At 38.6% G+C, this 20,391-nt stretch overlaps 1 protein-coding gene and 1 long non-coding RNA gene across 2 annotated transcripts in view; one reads left to right on the forward strand and one right to left on the reverse strand.

Annotated features, from left to right (window-relative positions):
- The first annotated feature begins 9,149 nt into the window (after positions 1–9,149).
- LOC117802355 lies at positions 9,150–9,410 on the forward strand. Its single transcript, XR_004625595.1, has 2 exons — positions 9,150–9,225; positions 9,340–9,410. It is a non-coding gene; the product is annotated as an uncharacterized LOC117802355 (long non-coding RNA).
- A 332-nt stretch (positions 9,411–9,742) lies between these two features.
- RAB8B (RAB8B, member RAS oncogene family) overlaps positions 9,743–20,391 on the reverse strand; it is a 53,532-nt gene continuing 42,883 nt past the window's right edge. Inside the window, exons 3-8 of the mRNA XM_002914231.4 lie at positions 18,787–18,847; positions 16,876–16,953; positions 15,642–15,731; positions 14,378–14,443; positions 11,624–11,674; positions 9,743–10,810 (exon numbers count right to left, since the gene is read on the reverse strand). Coding sequence (XP_002914277.1) covers positions 10,718–10,810; positions 11,624–11,674; positions 14,378–14,443; positions 15,642–15,731; positions 16,876–16,953; positions 18,787–18,847 — 439 coding nt within the window. The 3' untranslated portion in view covers positions 9,743–10,717. The remainder of the gene's footprint in view (positions 10,811–11,623; positions 11,675–14,377; positions 14,444–15,641; positions 15,732–16,875; positions 16,954–18,786; positions 18,848–20,391) is intronic.

A 20,391-nucleotide genomic window follows, 5' to 3' on the forward strand; every position in this document is an offset into this window, starting at 1 on the left:
TTTTTTTTTTTTTTTTTTTTTTTTTTTTTTTTTTTTTTTTTTTTTTTTGGGGGGGTGACTCGGGAGAGAGGAGGTTCCTCAGCCCGCTTTGGAGCCAGACCGGGAAGATTCCAGATCGCCTGGAAAAGCAGCTGTGGACGGAAGCAGGATTCCAGTTGTAAATAAAGTTGTCTTTTCCTAAGTTTTTTTCTAAATAAACTTGTCTTTTTAAAGGCACATTTTGTCATTTGCACAGTTATGGGAACTTCGTGCTGTCATATATAATACCCATGTAGCGGTAACGCAGGTGGTAACTCTTACTGGAAGTATGAAATAGTAATGAAGGAAGCTGTCCTTCTCAGGGTTGTTTTTGTGTGTGTGTCTTGTTCCCACACTCCCAAGTCTTCTGAAAAGTTGTGGTTTTTTTAAAGAGAAGAGGGAGAGAGAGAATCTTAAGCAGTCTCCACCTCCAGCGAGGAGCCCCATCTTGCAACCCTGAGATCCTGACCTGAGATGAAATCAAGAGTCAGATGCTTAACCCCTGGGCCACCCCCGCGCCCCCAGAAAGGTTGTTTTGAAAGCATTCTCCTATCACCCACAACAGTAAAATCTCTCTGCTCTCTTGTCACTTGCTCTTTTGTGTCGCCAATTAAAATGTAAACTTTTGGAGGGTAGAGGCTTTGTTCTGTTTTGTTTCCCAGTTTCCACAGCACCTAAAAGGTGCTCACTAAATATCTATTCAGTGAATGAAATAATTTAAAAAATGGAACTTATAAACATTTGCTATTTTATAGTAATTCAACAATTTTGAGAGGTTTAAAAATTAAAATCAGAAGGTTACCCCGATCATTCACATCTAAGATTTTTCTCCATGTTTTATGGGAATAATGATGATAATGATACCTCAAGGGTTATTTTGAGGATTGTACGTGCACAGTAAGTACTATGTAAGTGTTAGCCATTCCTACTCATTCTTTAATGTCTAGCATGAATAAAGCTCTTGGAAACAACACTGAAAAGACAAGTAACAGTAGACAAATTTGGGACCTGACTGGAGACAGTTTGCCTCTCACCGCTGAAAATGCGCCTTCAAATAATACAAGTATCTAACTCTTATGGTAAAACGTCACCTTTGCCCATTGAAAACACATACATATTTTCCATTTACTCCACAGAACACTTCTTCATTTTGAAGTGTCTTACATAGCACCTATTGAAACTCAGGTTGAGACAACAGTGCGAAATGATAGAGTGACTCACCATCACATAGATTCTTTCGGTTCTGTCCTGAATCAAAGTTATCAAATGCAGCTCCATTACTTCAGCTCCATGCAGAAATGTCTTCGCAGAAGCATAATGTACGCAGGTCCTCAGTATAAATTAAGATTTTTATACAACAAATGGCCATCTACGTTTTTCCTGCACATTTTATAATACTTTAATTATCGGTCGCCTGGGTGGCTCCTAGTAGGTTAAGTGTCTGCCTTCAGCTCAGGTCATGATCTTGAGTCCAGCACTGAGCCCCTGTTCAGCTGGGAGTCTGTTTCTCCCTCTGCCTCTGCCCCTCCCCTGNAGAGCTCTGCCCCTCCCCTGCTCATGCACGTGCACGTGCACGCAAACAAGCGTGCTCTCTCTCGCTCCCAAATAAATAAAATCTTAAAAAAAAAAACTTTATTGTCGTTCAATATTTTTAATAGAGCCACGCTTTACTATTTGAGTTCAGGGTAGAAAAAAGCTGTTTCTCCTGACAAATGCACACGCTTGGCTCTGAGTGCNACTTTATTGTCGTTCAATATTTTTAATAGAGCCACGCTTTACTATTTGAGTTCAGGGTAGAAAAAAGCTGTTTCTCCTGACAAATGCACACGCTTGGCTCTGAGTGCTAACTCATTATATTCAGGCTTTATCTTGACTCCCAAGAAGCTTGGAGCTCAATTTATCTTCTGAGTTTTTATTATAATTACTGCCAGGACTTCAGAAAATGACTTATTCTTTAATCCCTGCTTTAATGACTTGATTACGTCAACTGTAACTAGATCCATGTGTCTTGGTTAAAGCTGCCTCAAATATTTTGGAAGAAGGCAACTCAACATGCAGAACTATAAGGTGAGGGAATTTGTATTCATAGTATCATGAGTATATTTCAGTTCAATCTAGTTTATCAAAAATGGGAAGGTAATGCAAAATGTAATGAGTTTGTCCCCCCTGTCAGTAAAGCCATCTTTAACTGATGTCTTTTGGAATAGAAAAGAAGAAAGCAACTAGACCAAATTGACAAAGTCACCAGTAAAATAATCATCTTCAGCATTCATGGTTATTTACTAGAAAAACTAATTTCAAGCTTTCTCCAAATAATAGTACCTTACATTTATATAATGCATTGCTGTTTAAAAAGCACTTTTATACTGACTTTAACAATGCTGTTTATAAGAGAGGAGTTTGAGGCTAAGTAGTAGTGCCGCTGACTCCTCAAGTTTTTATGCACTTACTATAAGCTTCCCCTGAAGGCTTGAAAACGTAAGGTACTAAGTGATGATAGCTAAATCCCTAAGAAGTGACTGGCAGAAGGACGTTGGCACATGCCATAGATCTGGATATAGACTGCTGAAAATTCCTCAGAATTGGGTGCATGTGGGGGGCTGGGGGGAGGGCGAAACAAAAATGATACCACATTTTAGCAATTGATCAAATAAGGTTTTGACAGACCTGCAAGTCATTCCAAGATACTAATGAATTCACCTGAGCTTTGTTTTCTGGTCATGCTGATAGATTTATATTTACTTAACCATTTATTCATTCATTCATTCAAAACGCCTGCTGAATGCCTATAAAGTATCAGGGACAATGCTAGGCATTGGGAATACACTGTGAAACAGATGTGCTCCTCTCTCCATGAAGCTTACGGTCTTGTGGGAAGCCAGACAAGCAGATACAGACTGCTGTGAGAATATACAGGAAGGGGGAAGAGCACCCAGTCCAGATGTGTGAAGTTTTGTTAAAGATATTCACTCATTCAAGTCTCTGCCCAGGAGTTAGCAAAGATAAGAATAGGGAAGAAATGGAGGAACAAGTGGAAAGGCCTCAAAGTGAGAGAAAGCAGAGCATTTCTGAGGGACAGAAAATAATTTTATTTGCTATGGGAGCATCCTCATACATTCCTGGAACTAATATTGGAAAAACTAAATTTTGAGGGTAGGATACATGAAGAAAAGGGAGAAAAGGTTTACTCAATTTGTCAACACATCAGTAGCTTTCTGGGTGATTTATCCCATTAAAAGAAAATTCTTCTATATTTAATAAAGATTAAAATAATGTAAGGACTAAAACAAAAAGATAAAGAAGCTTCTCTTTTTACTTCTGTACTTATGGAGGCATTAATGAATTTACCTTAAATTTTCCTTTTTTTTTTGTATTTTCTTTTAAAGAATTTATTTATTTATCTATCAGAGAGAGAGAGAAAGAGAGAGCTCAAGCAGGGGGAGTGGCAGGCAGAGAGAGAAGCAGGCACCTCACTGAGCAAGAACCCTGATGCAGGACTGGATCCCTGAACCCTAGGATCATGACCTGAGTCGAAGGCAGACACTTAACTGACTGAGCCACCCAGGTGGACCTACCTTAAAATTTTCTTTCAATTAAGAAGTAAATGGAAAACAAAACAGCTCTGAAATGACTTAGCTTTCTTCAACAATATGTTAATTTTGATGACTGCTGAAGCTCACTGATTCTCTTCCAACACTTATTAAACACCTACTGTGTGCCAGGCTCCTTACTGGATACTATGGATACAAAAGCTAAAGACATGGTGCCTGTGCTTACAGGAGCTTAAAGTCTAGTGGGAAGAGAATAAACAGACAGTTCGAGTCTGGTGCACGAACACTCTGGGCACACACGGGAGAGGGCTCCTAACCTGGATGGATTGTGCCCAAAGTCTTCCCAGATAAACCCTTACTGAGTCTTGAAAGATAAGGAAGAGTTAGCCAGAGAAAGGGTAGGAAGTCAGTAGAAGGAGCAGTATAGGCAAGGAAATGAGAAAGCATGATGTGTTCAGGAAACTGCAGTTACTGGTGATGTTCAAAATGGCTGTGAGTTAGGGTATGACAAGATCCAAGGCTGGAGAGAAAGATGTGGAGGTGGTAAAGCTCTTTGTTTGCCAGGCTAAAGAGTTTAGCTTCTACCCCAAGGTTATGAGGTACCACTGAAGGATTCAATCTGACAGTGACAGATGATTCCTGTCCGTACTGTGAAAACTGGCTTCAAGGAAACTAAGAGTAGGGACTGGGCAACTGGTTGGGAGAGGATGCAGAGATCTAGGCAAAGATGAGGCAGCCTGAACACAGACGGGGCAGAAACAATGGACAAATGGATGGATGAGGAAGAGATGAAGGTGTTTGATCTGTAAGACTTGGAGGCTGGTGAACTGTGTGTGGACCTAGGTAGATGATCGTGCTATCTATCATGAGAGAGAAAAGAGGAGAGAGAATAGCTTTCTCCTCCTGGGTTTAAGGGTTGTTGGTGGGAACTGCTGGGGAGCGGGAAATATGGAGAGCTGAGTTTGAGTTTCAGACATTTTGTTTGATTACCTGTAGCAGATCCCAGGGGAGACGTCCAATAGGCAGATCAACTTGGAAGTCTTCCTGTCTGCAAAGAGTGTGGGGCTAGAGATACAAATTTGAAAGCTGCATTAGTTTCCTATTGTTGCTATAACAAATAATCACAAACTTAGTGGCTTAAAGCAACACAAATTTATTCTCTTAGAACTCTGGAGGGCAGAATTATGAAATGAGCTTTACCAGTCTAAAGCTGAGGTGTCAGGGCCAGGCTGGTTCCTTCTGGAGGCTTTAGGAGAGAATCTCTTCCCCTCCCTTTTCCAGATCCCAGAGGCTACATTCCTTGGCTCACAGGCTTGCATGATCACACCTTTTCTCTCTCTCTGTCATCGCAGAGTTTCCTTCTGACTCCAACTCCTCCTGTGTCCCTCCCATAAAGACCCTTGGGATTACAAGTCCTCCACCCTGATAATCCAGGACAACCCCCCATTTCAAAAGCCTTAATTTGACCACATCTGTGAAGTCCCTTTTGCTTTGTAGAGTAACATTCACAGGTTCCAGGGATCAGGACATGAACATCCTTGGGGGCCATTATTCGGCTGATCATAGAAGTTATGAGCATTTAAGAGCCATGAAGAAGGATGAAATTATTTTTGGAAAAGTGGAGAATCAGGAGAATACTGTCACAGAAGCTAAGAGAACATTTCTAGGAGGAAGAGATATTCTGGTCAAATGCCGCCAAGAGGTCAACCAAGATAAGGACTGAAAAAAGTCTGCTACTTCAGCAACTAGTCCATTGTAAGCCCAATGTCAGTGAAGTGCCTGGAGCCAAACTGGAGCAGGCTGAGGAACACATGAAAAATGAAAAAGTGAAGATGGTAACTGTAGGCCACTCTTTGAAGAAGCTTAGCTACAACAGGAAGAAGAGGAAAAAGGGCAATAGGTGAGAGAGACACAAGGCCAAGGACTGCAGGACTAAGGATGCTTAGATGCGGAGGGGACAGGTACAACATGGGCTAAGAGTGTGAAGGTGGAAGAGAAAGAGGTGGGAGGATGAGTGCAGAGAAGAGGCAGTGGTGAGAAAAGCACAGAAGAGAAGGGATGCTTCTGCTCCAAAAGGAAGGAGTGAGGATGAGAGTGGTGTTGGGCAATGGCCCATGGTAGGCTATAGGTTAGAGATGAAGAGATGGCTAAGAACCTTGTTTGTGACTGATGCTCTTCTCTGAGAGGCAGGAGCTGAAAGACCTACCAAGAATAAAGTTTGAGAACCGTGAAGGTTCAAAATGGTGGTGGGGGTGAACACAAAAGCCTACGGCCGGGAACGTGCACAAGCATTGCGACAGAACAGTGATAGGGCTGGGGCCTCAATCTGTGGTATTTGGAAGTGAAAACCAAACAACAGAAACTAAACTTGAGAGGACTAAGAAGGGAAGGATGATCAATTAAAGGCTGCAGTTCTACAACAGAATCACCTCAATGTATTCTGATCTAGGTATGAGGAGAAGATCCGACCATTCTTCTGAGTCTTTAAACAACTCCAAGTCACATAAGTTTGCTAAAATATCTCAAGCCTACCATGGTTTGAATCATACACTTAGCAAATCCGAAGAAACATTTTTTAAATGTGCAATTCATTTCAGAGTCATGAGTATTTTCATTATGTAGTTTTTATTATAGACGAACATTATTGTAAAAAAAAGTTCACCTGGAATAAAATCCATTTAAAAAACAAAAACAAAAACAAACCACAGCATCAGTATCAGTATACAGTTAATGAATTGGCTTAAACAAGATTAACCACATGACAGGTTCACTTTATCTGCAGGAGTTTTTCACATTAAGCTGTTGAAGCAAAAATAAAATATGCTGAAACATACACAGAAGGATAATTCTGTCGAAAAACTAGAAATTTCCCATTAGGGGCATGATTTTAGTCAAATAGTTTATTATGGCATTTTGCACTAAAGGAACTGCAGTGTCAGCTGCAAACAAACAAAATAAAACCCTATCTGTAAGGCCATAGGAATGAATTATAATAATTAAGTTCACATTTTTAAAAAGGTAAGAAAATGAAACAAGAATTTCTATTAGTTCTTGGCAATAAGAAATGCAATCACATATGGCACAAGCATTTCAAAAAATGAAGTAAAATTTGAAAATATCCCTAAAATAATTGTTTGCTGATATTCACTTCTGTAAATTTCCGTCATTTAGAAATTTTTCAGACTGAACAGGACTCCTGTTAATTTTATTAGTCTTTAAAAAAAAAAAAGACTGATTCTCTGTAAAATTGTGCTGGGATTTAAAATTTTATTAACATATTCCCTCTAGGACAAGGAATTCCTTTTTTTTTTTTTTTTTGACATTCCATTTCCCTCCCTTCTTTGGATATAACAAGGAGGGAAAAGGAATGTCCTTTCTGTTAAAAGAAAAATTCTAAAAAACCTGACGGAAGAAATGAGTGCTTAAAATCCAAGATAAGTAAACCAACATAATGAAATGCTGTTTTAAAATTTGAAGCTTAGAAGCTCATTTTTAAAGATTAAGAACTAAATTTATAAAGAAAGCTAAGTCATGAACTAGAAAAAAAATCTGCTTAAATGCATCACTTACTGTTCACAGGAAAAACTTTATAAGTCTTAAAACAGATTCTCAGCATTCAGAATCTGTAAAATGGAGTTATAATCTCTTACTTAGAAATTTCTGCAAATGTTCATCTATATTGCACAGCTAAATTTCTTAATGGAGACAGGGAGATCATACCTTGTTTGCACTAGCAGATAGGACATGTATGTTCTATTCTAGAGTAAACTATCTCCTACCTTTTCCAATGATGTCTTTAGTCCAAAACAAAACATATAATCTAAATGGCGTTGGATGCTTAAAGGCTGGCTCACCGGTTTTCTACCAGGTATTAGAATACTAGTTAGCTAAATGAGGTATAATTAAAAAATAGTCCTTCAAAGTAAAGAGTATAGTCTTCTGAACATTTATAACAAAGACTGCACAAATGTTCATGTAAATAGTAAGAAACCCTGCGGCACCTCGTAACCGACGCACAGGTGAATCATTTTCTCATCATCTGCATGAAGTAAAACATAGCTAAAATAAATTCCCAGTGAAACGTTGTACAATCAACTGGTTTACATGCTACTGAGTTACAGCACATTTTCAGTGTCTGATATCCTCAGACTCTAGGTGAAAAGGTCTAGTCCCATCATTGTCAAAAATTAGCACACTGATAATAAAGTGCAGCCACCGAACCACGAATACTGCTGCAGAAGTCTTCATGTACCTTATCCATAAGACCACAAACATGTCCACACAAAACAGATTTCTTCAGTTTCAGCAGGGAACAGACAATTATGTCACTAAATTCATCTACAAATAGAAAAAATAATGCACTATATGTACATTATTAAGCAAAGTGGAATATTTATTGGGTCATTTTACCATGCAGAAAGTGAATTTCCTATGGTCTTAGCTCAAATTATATACAATTTAGCAAAGCTAAATGTAAGAAAATAGCAAGGACGATTTATTTCTATAAACAGAGCATATACCCTCAAATTGCTGCTACTTCAAAGAGCACTTTAAGACTCATCTAACTTTTACAGGCTCTTTCAAAGGGAAGTTCATGGAGACTGATTATTAACCCACATAAGATAAAAGGAGAGAGAAGGAATGAAACAAAAGCAAAACACTGTGTTGAGGGGAAAAAAAAAGCTAACCACAGAATATGTCAGTTTTGGTTTGCAGACAACCCCTGAGATATAAACCAAAGTGTTAAGACACCAAATAGTCAGAGGTAAATTACTAGAATTACATTCATACATGGTGTCATAGCACTTGCCTTTTAGAAAGTACTTCGTTACCATTCAGAAAGCTTAACTGCTTGGATCTTTTTCAGAAAATTAGTATATACAAGATGTTTCTAAGACATTATGTTTTTCTTCCCAAAAATGTATCTAATTTTAAAACGGTAGATGTACAATCAACTTTCAGTCAAGCAACTACCGATTATACTGGGACATCAACAGGTGCCTGTAGGCCTATAGGTAAATTAAAAAAAAAAATTCAAGAAGGCTGAAATTTGTCAACATTAAGTTTAGTGTATCCATCAAAAATAGCTCTGGTATATTTGCTGCTGCTAAACTGTACATAAGTTTTCCAACAAGTAGTCAAGGTTTGACTGGTCCAAGCATTCTAATGCTACATCTTAATCTAAAGCACGATGCTCTGTGGTAACAAGCAATCCATTTCCATTTTCGTCTCCACTCTCGACTATCAAGCATGATGGTAACCTTCATGAAACAAAAAAGGCCTAACAGGAAGAACAATTATTGACAGAATTCATTTCCCTAATCACCTATTCATTAATCCCTTCTGTATTGTGACACTGAAGGCTAGAATCACAACATGATGGTCTGAATTTGGCACGTAAGTTAACGCTGAATAGCTTTTTTTTTCTTATGTGAAAGTTTCATCTACAAAAGGTATGCCAGTACCAGTGTCTGGTGAGAAAGGCAGCTAAGCTTTTGGTTGGCTTTGGCCCAGATGACCGGACTGAGTTCTATAACAACAAGCCTGAACAGATGGAACTGGGTTCTACACATTCAACAACAGCTGTTTTAAAATGGAAACCTTGCTCATATTTTCTCTAACGAAAAGGCAAGACTTTTCCTAGAGGCTGCACTAGGTCTAATTACCTTGGTTAAAAAAAGAAGAAAAGAAAAAAGAAAAGAAAAGAAAAGAAAAGAAAAGAAAAGAGAAAAGAAAAGAAAAAAAAGGAAANTCCTAGAGGCTGCACTAGGTCTAATTACCTTGGTTAAAAAAAGAAGAAAAGAAAAAAGAAAAGAAAAGAAAAGAAAAGAAAAGAAAAGAGAAAAGAAAAGAAAAAAAAGAAAGAAAGAAAAAAGCCCAAATAAAAACAGAACAAAAAATCATTCTGTTCGCCATTACCAAGAGCTATCNGAAAAGAAAAGAAAAGAAAAAAAAGAAAGAAAGAAAAAAGCCCAAATAAAAACAGAACAAAAAATCATTCTGTTCGCCATTACCAAGAGCTATCTCTATTAGATTTACATCAACAAGTTAATCTCTCTCCCGATACATAAGCTTTCTACAAACAAAAATCTAAATCTAATACTTGCTAAATTTTGCAGACAGGGATCACAGTAGGGATTGGGTATTATAAATGAAACCAGCAAGCTAAAGAGTGAACTTAAGAAAAAATATATTGCATGTATTACGATGCTGTGACAGAACCACAGTAAGATGCTGAAATAAGAGCTAACTGGTACATCTCTCTGCCTGTGTAAAATTTCAGCTCAAGAAGATCACAATTAGAAACAGACAACAATGTTCAAATATGTTAGGTTTTCAATAACTGAGTGGTTACGATAGGTCAAACATAGGAAAGAATGGTAAATACAAACACCAGGAAATGCTAGATTAAGGTGATTTCCAAACGTAGCTTCTATTGATCAGAGAGAGGCAATCAATTGAAAAAGTGACTTAAAAAAGCAACCCAAACTCTCCAGCAAAAAGGTCAGGAATGAAACAAAACTCTAAACAATCTGAAGAAATAAAGGAATTGTGGTCTCTGATGAATAGATGGACATTTTTTATGAATTTTTAAGATCACTTTTATCAGAATTTAAGGATTTTGATTTAAGGAAATCACAAACTAGAGCCCTTAAAAAAATTCTATCAATGCAATCACATTTGGCCACATGACCCAGACCAAACACCTTGTAATTTTCGTATGTTAACCTCTGCTTTAAATGTTTTACTTTTTTCAAACATTCCCAAGTGCACAAATTTGTCTAGAACTTATAACGAGGCAAAAGTGTGCAAATATGAGTCTGAGACCGTGCTGTAGCAGGGACAGGCTAACACTGATGTGCAAAGTGAAAAAGAAAAGATAGCAGCTTCTGAGACAAACCAAAGGAAAAACAAGTTAGGTCCTGCGTATGTCTCCACTTCATTGCTTCCGTGTTTGAAAAAAGGAGCCTGTTATCTTGATAGGCCATGAGGCTGGAATCCATGTGGCATTCTATGTCCAGAAGTCTAGGTTCAGTGGTGCTCTCAGCAGCAGCCGGGCGGTGTGATTCTGAGGCTGGCTGAACTGTGCTTTCAGAGAAGCAGGAAAGGGTCCTTTAGGTATGTGGCAGTCTCTCAGAAAGAGTTCATCAAAGTAGTGAACAACGGAAGAAACTGGTCTTCTTTGATCGGTTCTCTGTTATTTTCACTGGTCCACCTGACCCTGATGAATTGCTGTCATTCTAGAAAAGGGAGGATAAAGTTACCCAGGAAATACAAGTTTCATGGTTTGATCCCAATTATCTAAAGCGTCCAAATACCAAACCACAAACGTGTACTCAGTAGAGTATTTTATTAGAAAGGAGACTCCTTAGGCTCTGATGTTGTCTGTACCATTGGAAATGGTGGATTAAAATGAGAAACATATTTTTAGGATAGCACCTTCTATATTAATAATGTATCAGATGGGAAGCCCCTATTTCCAGTTCAGAGAAATTATAGCCAATGGAATGTAAAGTTTCAAGGGTAATGATGGAAACGATGTTAAGATATTGGGATAGGCAATCCTCTTGCTAGTGGTAAGAACAGGTGCTAATAGAAGGTATACAATTATATTCAGGATTCTGATGAAAACAAACTTTCAAGGTGGTGCTAATGATTCATCATTGACATTATTTCTCATTTGAGTGAACTTTAGCAACTTTAAGATTATAATTATATATAGATATAAATATCTGTCACATTATAAACTAGATAATTTAATGGCAAAAATTTAATTTGTGTCATTAATTATTCTGGTAAAAATTCCATTAAAGACCACCTACAGAGTCAGATGAAAGAACAGAAGCAGCCACAGTTCAGAAGTAAGAAACTTGAAGAAACAGAAATAAGAATCAAAGTTCAACCAGGTGAATATGTGAGTCAGGAAAAAAATGAGTCAATGTGAATATGTTATAATCAGGCCTATCCTTTTAATCAAATAAATAAACAGCAAAAATAAGAAAACAAATTTAACAAATAGCATAATGAAAATAAAAATTATAAGTGATACAAACCATTTTTCTGTTGAGTTTTGTCATTATATCTCGTGCAAGTGTAAAAAATGCCTAAAGGTAAACCAAAGATTTTATTAATATATGTTTATAATATATTTTAAAAAAGAAATGTAGAATTTTTCATTATTTCATTAAAAAACATTATTTGGCACTTTTTAATTGAGAAAAGAACGTAGCTATAATCATAGTACACACTTGAATATTTTATCTTATTTTTCAACAGTATCATAAACACTTTCCAGTATTTTAAAACTGTCATTCATGGGGTGCCTGGGTGGCTCAGTTGGTTGAGCATCCGACTCTTGGTTTTGGATTGGGTCGTGATCTTGGGGTTGTGGGACTGAGCCCCAGGTCAGGCTCTGCGCTGAGTGCAGAGTCTGCTGGATATCATCTCCCTCTCCTTCTCTCTCTGCTCCTCCCCCTGCTCGCGCATGCACACTCTTTCTCTCTCTAAAATAAATAAGTAAAATTAAAAAAAAAAAACTGTCATTCATTCATTCATCAAATATTTTCTGCACATAATATCTGGCACAAGTTCCCAATGTGACACTTGTTGAGTTATAGGTAGGTTTCTCAGTACACCAAAAGCACCTGGCGGGGCAGAGGCTCTAGGTCACCCCAGGTCCTCAAAGCAGGGCACAGGGTCTTGTCCTGGAGATGCGGAATATCTGTTTAATAATTGAGTGAATAATTACGTATTACTCTAGAGCTCTAGAATCTGTTTTCACAAAAATCTCTACCTTTTATCCCCAATCTCTTCTCTTTCAAATTGCTTTCACTCTTGCACCTGAGAATTATATCATCTTCTATGTCTTAGTTCAGCTAAACTCCCCACCGTGGAAATCAGTTCAAATAGAAGGAGGACAAATCTGATTAATCTCAGTGACAGTGTCTAGTGCGTCTTGACCCAAATGAAACATTTTTTGATTCTATCACCTCTACTTGTTTCTACAGAGCCAAGACTTTTTTTTTTTTTTTAAGATTTTATTCTTAAGTAATCTCTACACCCAGTGTGGGGCTTGAACTCACAACCCCAAGATCAAGAGTCGCATGCTCCACTGACTAAGCCAGCCAGGGGTCTCTCTACAGAGAGCCAAGACTCTTAAAGAGTCTTCGGGTGTCTCCATGCTAAACCCACGATTGTCAGTCTCTTTGTTCCCAACCACTTCTGATGCCCCCAAAGATGTTTGGCAGAAGGATTATGTCTAATCAAGTATAGAAACAATATGATAACCACTATCATCACTTATTATCAATGTTGCGCGGTCACACTGGTCACCTGTGAATCTAAGTTTCTAAAGAAGACCATCCCAGGTTTTATGAAAAGCTAACTACATTAAATCAAAGCTCTAGGAAAACTGCTAATTTCTGCCAAATAGCTGGTCAGAACAAGCAGGTCGGGCAATTCTCAGCTCTATATTTCCATAACTCAAAGCTCTCTGTCAGCCACAGATGCAGTCAGGGTGCAGCCACGAACAGAGACCTAAACCTGCTCCATTAGGCCAGGGTATGGAGTTCACTTTGTACGAGCAACCCTATCTGGGCCATCTCAGTGAACAAATTTTCTCCTGTTTCTACTTAAGAGGCTCCCCTCTTTCTGATGGAAGGAAATCCTTTTGTGGAAAGCAGAAGGAAGCATTTTTCGGCTCTTCTAGCTTGTGTAAATACATCAACAGAAGCTTCCTGTTTCCTAACATCCATTAGACAACCTGAAAAAATGAGTGTGAGTTACTGAAAACAAAGAAAAAGTTCTGATGAGTGTCCCCTAGCCAATAAAGTCATTTAAATCTTGATTTTTAGCCATAATGTTATGGTGAGTGGTGGCAGCCTAAGAAATTAAATGTCTACAAAACCACCAATATTACTGTTTATTGAATTATATGTATTAACACACATGTATCATTTTTACAACCTGTTTAAAAAATGTTTTATTTTTTATTTGTTTGTTTGTCAGAGAGAGAGAGAAGGGAGAGAGGGAGAGCCCGTGTACAAGCAGAGGGAGTGGCAGGCTCCCCGCTGAGTAAGGAGCCCGATGCAGGACTCGATTGCACTCCATCCCAGGATCCTGGGATCATGACCTGAGCCAAAGGCAGACCCTTAACCAACAGAGCCACCCAGGCATCCCTAAAAAATGTTTTTAAAAAAGAAAATATTATCAACAACTCTACCCTTGGTAAAGAAAATGTATTCTTAGAAGACTTTAGATGATTTGGTTGTCTTTAACAACTCATTTACTGAAAATTTATTAAAACTACTCTCTGATAAACACATTTATTTCTACTAAATGCTGTTGTGTTACAATGTATCATGCTTAATCTAAGGGAATCTGTTCAATAATCAGTTAAATTCTCTCTTGAGAGTACAGACATGAAAGTAATTAAGATTCTCCTGCTACGGGCTACTATAGGATGACATGAACCATGATAAATGCGCAGAAAACACTGTGCTTGGTCAGCGAGTGCAGCATTTCTGGCTTCCCAAACAAAGGGCAAAGCTGAACTTGAATGGAACTTCTACCTTCTGCACAGTGAATCTTAATTGAGCAATCTCACATAGCCCATGTGGGGGCTGGGTGCTAGAAATTCAAGAACTTGGGTCCGCATAGAAGTCAGAAGCACAAAAGTTCACGAAAGGGAGGTGGAGCTCACAGAAGGCACTCACTAAGAAAATGACAAGTCTTGGAGAGCTGCTTGAACACAGGCACCTAAGCTCTAATGTTACCCCATAATAGGTCACCAAATATTTCTTTCTTACCTCTTCTACGTTTGTACTGGATTTTGCACTTGTCTCCAAGAATTTAATCCCATAGTCAATTGCTAACTGAAAGGCAAACAGAAACATTTAAATTCCATTCAAGTCGCTTCAACATATAAAGCATTTCCATTTTCTAGGTTGTTCAAAGTCCCAAAGGGAGAGGATCTAGTTGAAAACTCCTGTGGTTCTCAAATTTCTTTGCTTTCTTCTATGTGTTTGAAACGTAGACATCTAACTTAACCATCATAAGTAAAATGGCAGTGCTTCCACTCAAAACATGACTTAACTTATTCTTTTTTTCTATTATACTTCAGTTCTCTAATATGCTTATAAGAAAAACCGTGAGATAGATGACTTGCTCCTACCATTAATTTGGGATTCATTGACCCCTTTCACCTGCTACCAAAGTACAACTCTCCAACAGTTACTATACTGACTTTTCATTATTTTTTAATAAATTGGTACATAAAAGAATGAAAGCTGAAAATACCACGTACTCATTGCTTTCGTTTTTATTTGGTTTCTATTTCCATCTACTCCCCAAAAGCTCCCAGTTTATTTAAAATAACAAGACTAAATGAATGTTCTTAGGGGAAAAAAATTTGCAGTCAGATTTAAAAACAAAATACATTTTGCATGCATCTCTAAAAAAAGGCCAAAGCAAAATTCCAAGATTTAAAAACTGAAGCCTCTAAGTTAATTCTGAAAATGTCATAGAAGTAAATATGTACACGTAAAAAACTCTTGCTTTTTTGCAGCATACAAAATAGAGAAACGCCTATAAATGACATCCACAGCTTGATGAGTTACAAGCAGTTTATCCACAATGACCTAAATCTAATATGGTGTAAAATACTCTTAGGAAAAAAATAATGAATTGGAATATGATTCCTGTGTAAACTTCACCTATCCAATTACTTTTATTTGAAGAGAATGATTTTCTTGACCTTTAAAACTGGGCATTTTCACACAGATATGGAAGAAATAGCCCGAACTCTAACTGCAGGAATGTGAAAAAGGACCAGTTTGTATCTCCCAGAAAACAGCAAATTCTTCAGGAATGAGTCATGACTACACAGTATACAGAGCTGGTTCTTGAATACTAATCATACCATTCAAGTATGGATTACATCTCTTTGTTGTTTTTTTTAAAGGATTAAAATACAGGTATTTTTCAAACTGAAATCAATAATTAAGTAATACTAAGAAAATAAATGCTTAGTGTGAATAGCGTCCAATCTTTATGCATTCAGTTCGAATTTACCTTCTCTCCTCTTTCTTTTGACACTTGTCTTTTGTCATTCATATCACATTTGTTACCCAGGATCATTCTTTCAACATCTGAAGAGGCATGCTGCAGGGAGAAGATAGTACGTTATAAAAACAGCCTGAGCAAAACACAGTTATTCAGTAGACAAATCTTAACCTGTCAGAAACATATCCATAAATTTAATAAGAAGACAAATAATCTTTTGCTCAACACAAGACCTGATGCAGGGAAAAATTTAAAAGATGAGAGGAGCGAAAAACTACGGCATAAGAGCCTATGCAAACTTTTTCCCCAAAAGACTTCACTCTCATGCCTTTGTTTGTACGTGAACAAACAAGTAAAACTTCCAGTTATGTGACAACAAAACTTCCAAATATTAGTTTGGGTCAAAGAAGGAAAAAACAGTACTGAGTGAGCCAATGAGGAAGGTACTCTGGATTCTGAACTACTTAAAACGTGAAATCATGTAGGTTAATATAAATGTGTACAATAGATTTTTAAAGTCAGATTTCTTTCTGAAATGTCAAAGACGTCAAAAAAACCCCACTTTTTTTTTTTTTTAAAGATTTTATTTATTTATTTTACAGAGAGAGAGACAGCCAGCGAGAGAGGGAACACAAGCAGGGGGAGTGGGAGAGGAAGAAGCAGGCTCCCAGCAGAGCAGGGAGCCTGATGTGGGGCTCAATCCCAGGACTCTGGGATCACGCCCTGGGCCGAAGGCAGACGCCTAACAATTGAGCCACCCAGGCGCCCCCCCTCCCCAAAAATCTTAATACCGGTCAATCTGGAATTAAACCAGATTTCAAATATCTACGATGGAGAAAATGTTAGATGGAAAAAATGATAGTTGCTGGAATAGAGAGATGTCTTTGCCAGTTAGACAGCAAGAAGCTAGGAGACGTTGAAGCTAGAGGAGCACAAGCAAGTCTCTTCTTTCTGCCTCAGTTTTCTCATGTGTAAAATGGGGACTTGGATTAAGTTATTTTCAAGATCCGGCCCAAGTTTACAATTCGGTGAGACCGCCCCTTTGTGTGCAGCCCTCTTCTGACAGAGCGGTCAGATGGGCGGCACCAGACATCACTTGTCTCTGCTTCTCAGAGCGAGGGGCCTGACCTGCCCCTGGCCTACTTCTCAGCGGCTCAGCTGCCTCTTCCAGAGACAGAAGGAACCCTCTGCAAGCACCCAGCAGGACTGCTCTCTAGTATCATCATTCTCTTTCCATACATACCTCTTCAATGTTCCTTATCCAATTTTTAATATTGTCAAAGGACTTTTCATTTGTGATGTCATAGACCAGCATAATTCCCTGTAAGAAAAATCTTTATTTAGTACTTCATATATTTAAAGTTATAGAATATAATGTCAGCATACTCCTACTCTCCAGAAATCTTTTGTTTGCCCTTTGTCTTTTTAATTAAAAGGGATTTATAATAAAAATTTTAAAGTACAAAGAAGGAAAAATAAATAAATTCTTCTACTGTCTCACCACGTGAACAAAGAGTCTGTAAACAGTTTTTACTGTTGACCTTCAACGAATTAGTGATTATGGTAGAGGTGATACACCCCTTCTACCTGACTGCGTATGATGAGAATCAGCACCGAATGGAGCTAAAAGGGTGTTTAAGTTAAAGCAGAGATAGCGATAGGAGAAAAAGGTAATCACTTCTGTTGTGTACTTTATTATTACAAGTAGAAATGTCTTGCTTCTTACTCCTAGACTAAGATCATAACTAAACTGCTTTAAAATTATTTTTTCTACTTAAAAAAAAAAATAAAAATAATAATTTCGTCTTATATGGGCTGATCAAAATGTCATTATCTGTCTACATAAATCACAGACACTTAAAATATAATACATTTGTTATACAGGTTTAATGAAAGGCACTGTCATCATATTTTTAAACACCCTCATGTCTGGTATTTCTAAAAGGTTTACCTTCTAAATGTATCAGCTGATGCTTGTATGCTAACTATTCCAAATCTGTATCACCAGACCGCACTCCTGTATTAAGTGCTAGATTTACCAAGCTGTCCGTCCAGTCAACAAATATTTAGTGAGCACCCACTATATGCCTGATACTATACTTTGTGCTACTACCAGTGGACAAGATAGACAAGGCCCCTTCCTCTCATGGACAGCTAGCAAAGAAAACAATAAACCAATAATTATACAATCAGTTATAACTTTGACAGCTGCAATGAAGAAGTACGGGAGTTTCAGTACAAATGCGGATCTAATCTGGCTGAGGGGCTGGGGTGGTCGGGGAAGGCTTCCCTGAAAAAAATGACATTAAAGGCAAGACCTGGGGTCTGAGTAGACTTGAACTGGGCCATGGGGCTGAGGCTGGGGTGAAGAGGGAAAGCCCATTGTGCCTGGCACACAGCAGAAATGTTGTCAGTACCCTGCTGACCAGAACGGCCCAGAACCCACTGGATTGAGTGAAAGAGAGTCAGCTTGGTAAGAGTGCACAGATCCAATGGGAGAAGGGCACGAGAGGAAGCCAAAGAGAAAGATAGGGTCGGTTGGGCTTTGGAGACCAATGACCGGTATCAGCTCCCAAATGTCCCGTGTGCTCACCAAAAACTCAACTAAGTAAAACACAAGGTTCTGTTTGTCCCATCCAAAACTTGTCTTCCTCTTTGTACTCTTGTTCTGATAATGGGTAATACAACCCTGCCAGCTAGCCCAGGCAGACCCCTGGGAGTTATCTCCTCACAGCCAGGGAGTCACTAAGTCCTACAGGCCCAACAACCACAGTATCTCCTGATCCCCTCCCCCGCCCACCAACTCCCACACATAGCCTTATTCATATTCTCATCTATTAGGCTTTACCTGAATTACTGTCATCGTCTTTAATTGGTCTCCCAGCTTTCACTAAGATTTACAATCGCTCAGAATGTGTGGAGGAGTTCCAAACATCTACAAGCTAATTACCTGATGAATATTATGAAGACCAATGTCAAAGCATGCATTACTAAACACAGAACATAACAAGACCCTTTAAATGTCTTGTTTTCACATCCCAAAACCTATCTCCCCCAGTGTACTAGACTCTAGCTGGGATCCTATAAATCTGACAAATGAATATTCATGCTTTACTTTCACCCGAAGAGTTACAAAACCCTAAAACACACTCACCATGGCTCCTCTATAGTATGCCGTTGTGATGGTTCGAAATCTTTCCTGACCTGCTGTGTCCCTAAAATTTGAAACAAAGGAGTAAGTGGTTTTAAAGGTTATCACCAGCATCACTGAGGAGAGAACTTAAGTGGTGGAGAGAATTCTGGTCGGCTCACAAAGGCAGTGGTTTCAAGGGCAAGGGGAAAGAGATGCAAAGGGAACCTGCTGTGTGTCTGTGAGCTGGAGGCGGAGGTGGCCACAGGGGCCTGTCAGGAGCTCACAATGACTTTGGTGGGAAACTTGGACCTTGACGATAAAAGCAGCAACAAGAAAATGCATGGCCCTGCTAGGAACTGGCATGTTCTATGAGTCAAACACATGTGGGAGAGAATAGTTTGAAATTCTTGGACCCCTGCAAGTAGTTATAATCCTTTTTATAAATGCCTGATGATTAAGGCATTTTGCTCTCTTGACTGAAAGTCTGATTTCTGTACAAAGCAAGCAATTGGGCTGGACTTACTACTGTGTGAATTCTGCTCAGCAGAGCACACTAAAATGGATCTCAAGAACTTTGTCAGCTATAGAGCCTGGGATTAAAAGGGAGCCTGGAATTTCACACAAAATGGTTCACAATGTTTCCAAAGACTTTAAAATATGAACACCACCTTAAAATTATATACACGTTCATGTATTCTCGCTTTTTGGCTAATGGCATTCTCTTAAAATACATTCTGAAAAATTCAAAGATTTCTCATTACATTGATTGAAGCAATCCCTGTAAAGGGAGTCAAATTTCCTTGATATCTGGGAAAAATCAGTATTTCTAAATCTGCCACGCACTACCAGAACTAATTCACTCCCTGTGCTACTAAGGCAAACTAAATTGTACAATTTAATTGCAGGGAAGAGAGAGGTATTTGTGGAAATACACTAGAAGTCTAATGCACACCAACCCAAACAAGAGATGGAGGCCCAAGGGAAATATAGCAAATTAAAGACATTAATAAATACCCTAATATTTATATATACCTTACAAAATATGTTCATCTGTGCTCTCATGATGCCCACCACAGCCCAGTGTAGTGGTAGGACCCTTGTCACTCTGCAGAAGAGGCAACAGGCTCAGCTGGCCTGTTAGGGCAGGGCCAGGCTTCCCACCAGTCGTCTGCTCCTGCCATCCTCTCACTGATGAGGGTTAGCCACCCAGGGCACGTGTTTGGTATATGGCAAACACAGTATGGGGAAAACAGAAGCCAAGGCACCCGTGAGCCAACTAACCATAGTTTGGTCTAACACACTACTTGATTTAGAACCAGCTCTGCAGTGAGGGTAGAGGAGAAACTCTGCCATACTAAATGCAGGTCATGAAGACTGAATGGAGTCTTATTTTGCAGCTGAGAGTATTGGTAAACAGTGCGATGACGTTATATAAAGTTCTATGTTAGCTCATTGCCAGTGGATGGCCCAAAGGCTCCAGGAAATGCTTCTTATTGCCATGGTCAGGACTGGTCAGCACAGAGGCAGAAATTCTCTTTGCTTCTCCCTTAAATTTTTTTTTATATCTTTAAAATATTTGGCCTCTTACTAAGTATCAATAGATGGAAAGGGCGATCTGTGGTAACC

The sequence above is a fragment of the Ailuropoda melanoleuca genome, chromosome 5 (assembly GCF_002007445.2).
Source record: "Ailuropoda melanoleuca isolate Jingjing chromosome 5, ASM200744v2, whole genome shotgun sequence".
NCBI lineage: Eukaryota > Metazoa > Chordata > Mammalia > Carnivora > Ursidae > Ailuropoda > Ailuropoda melanoleuca.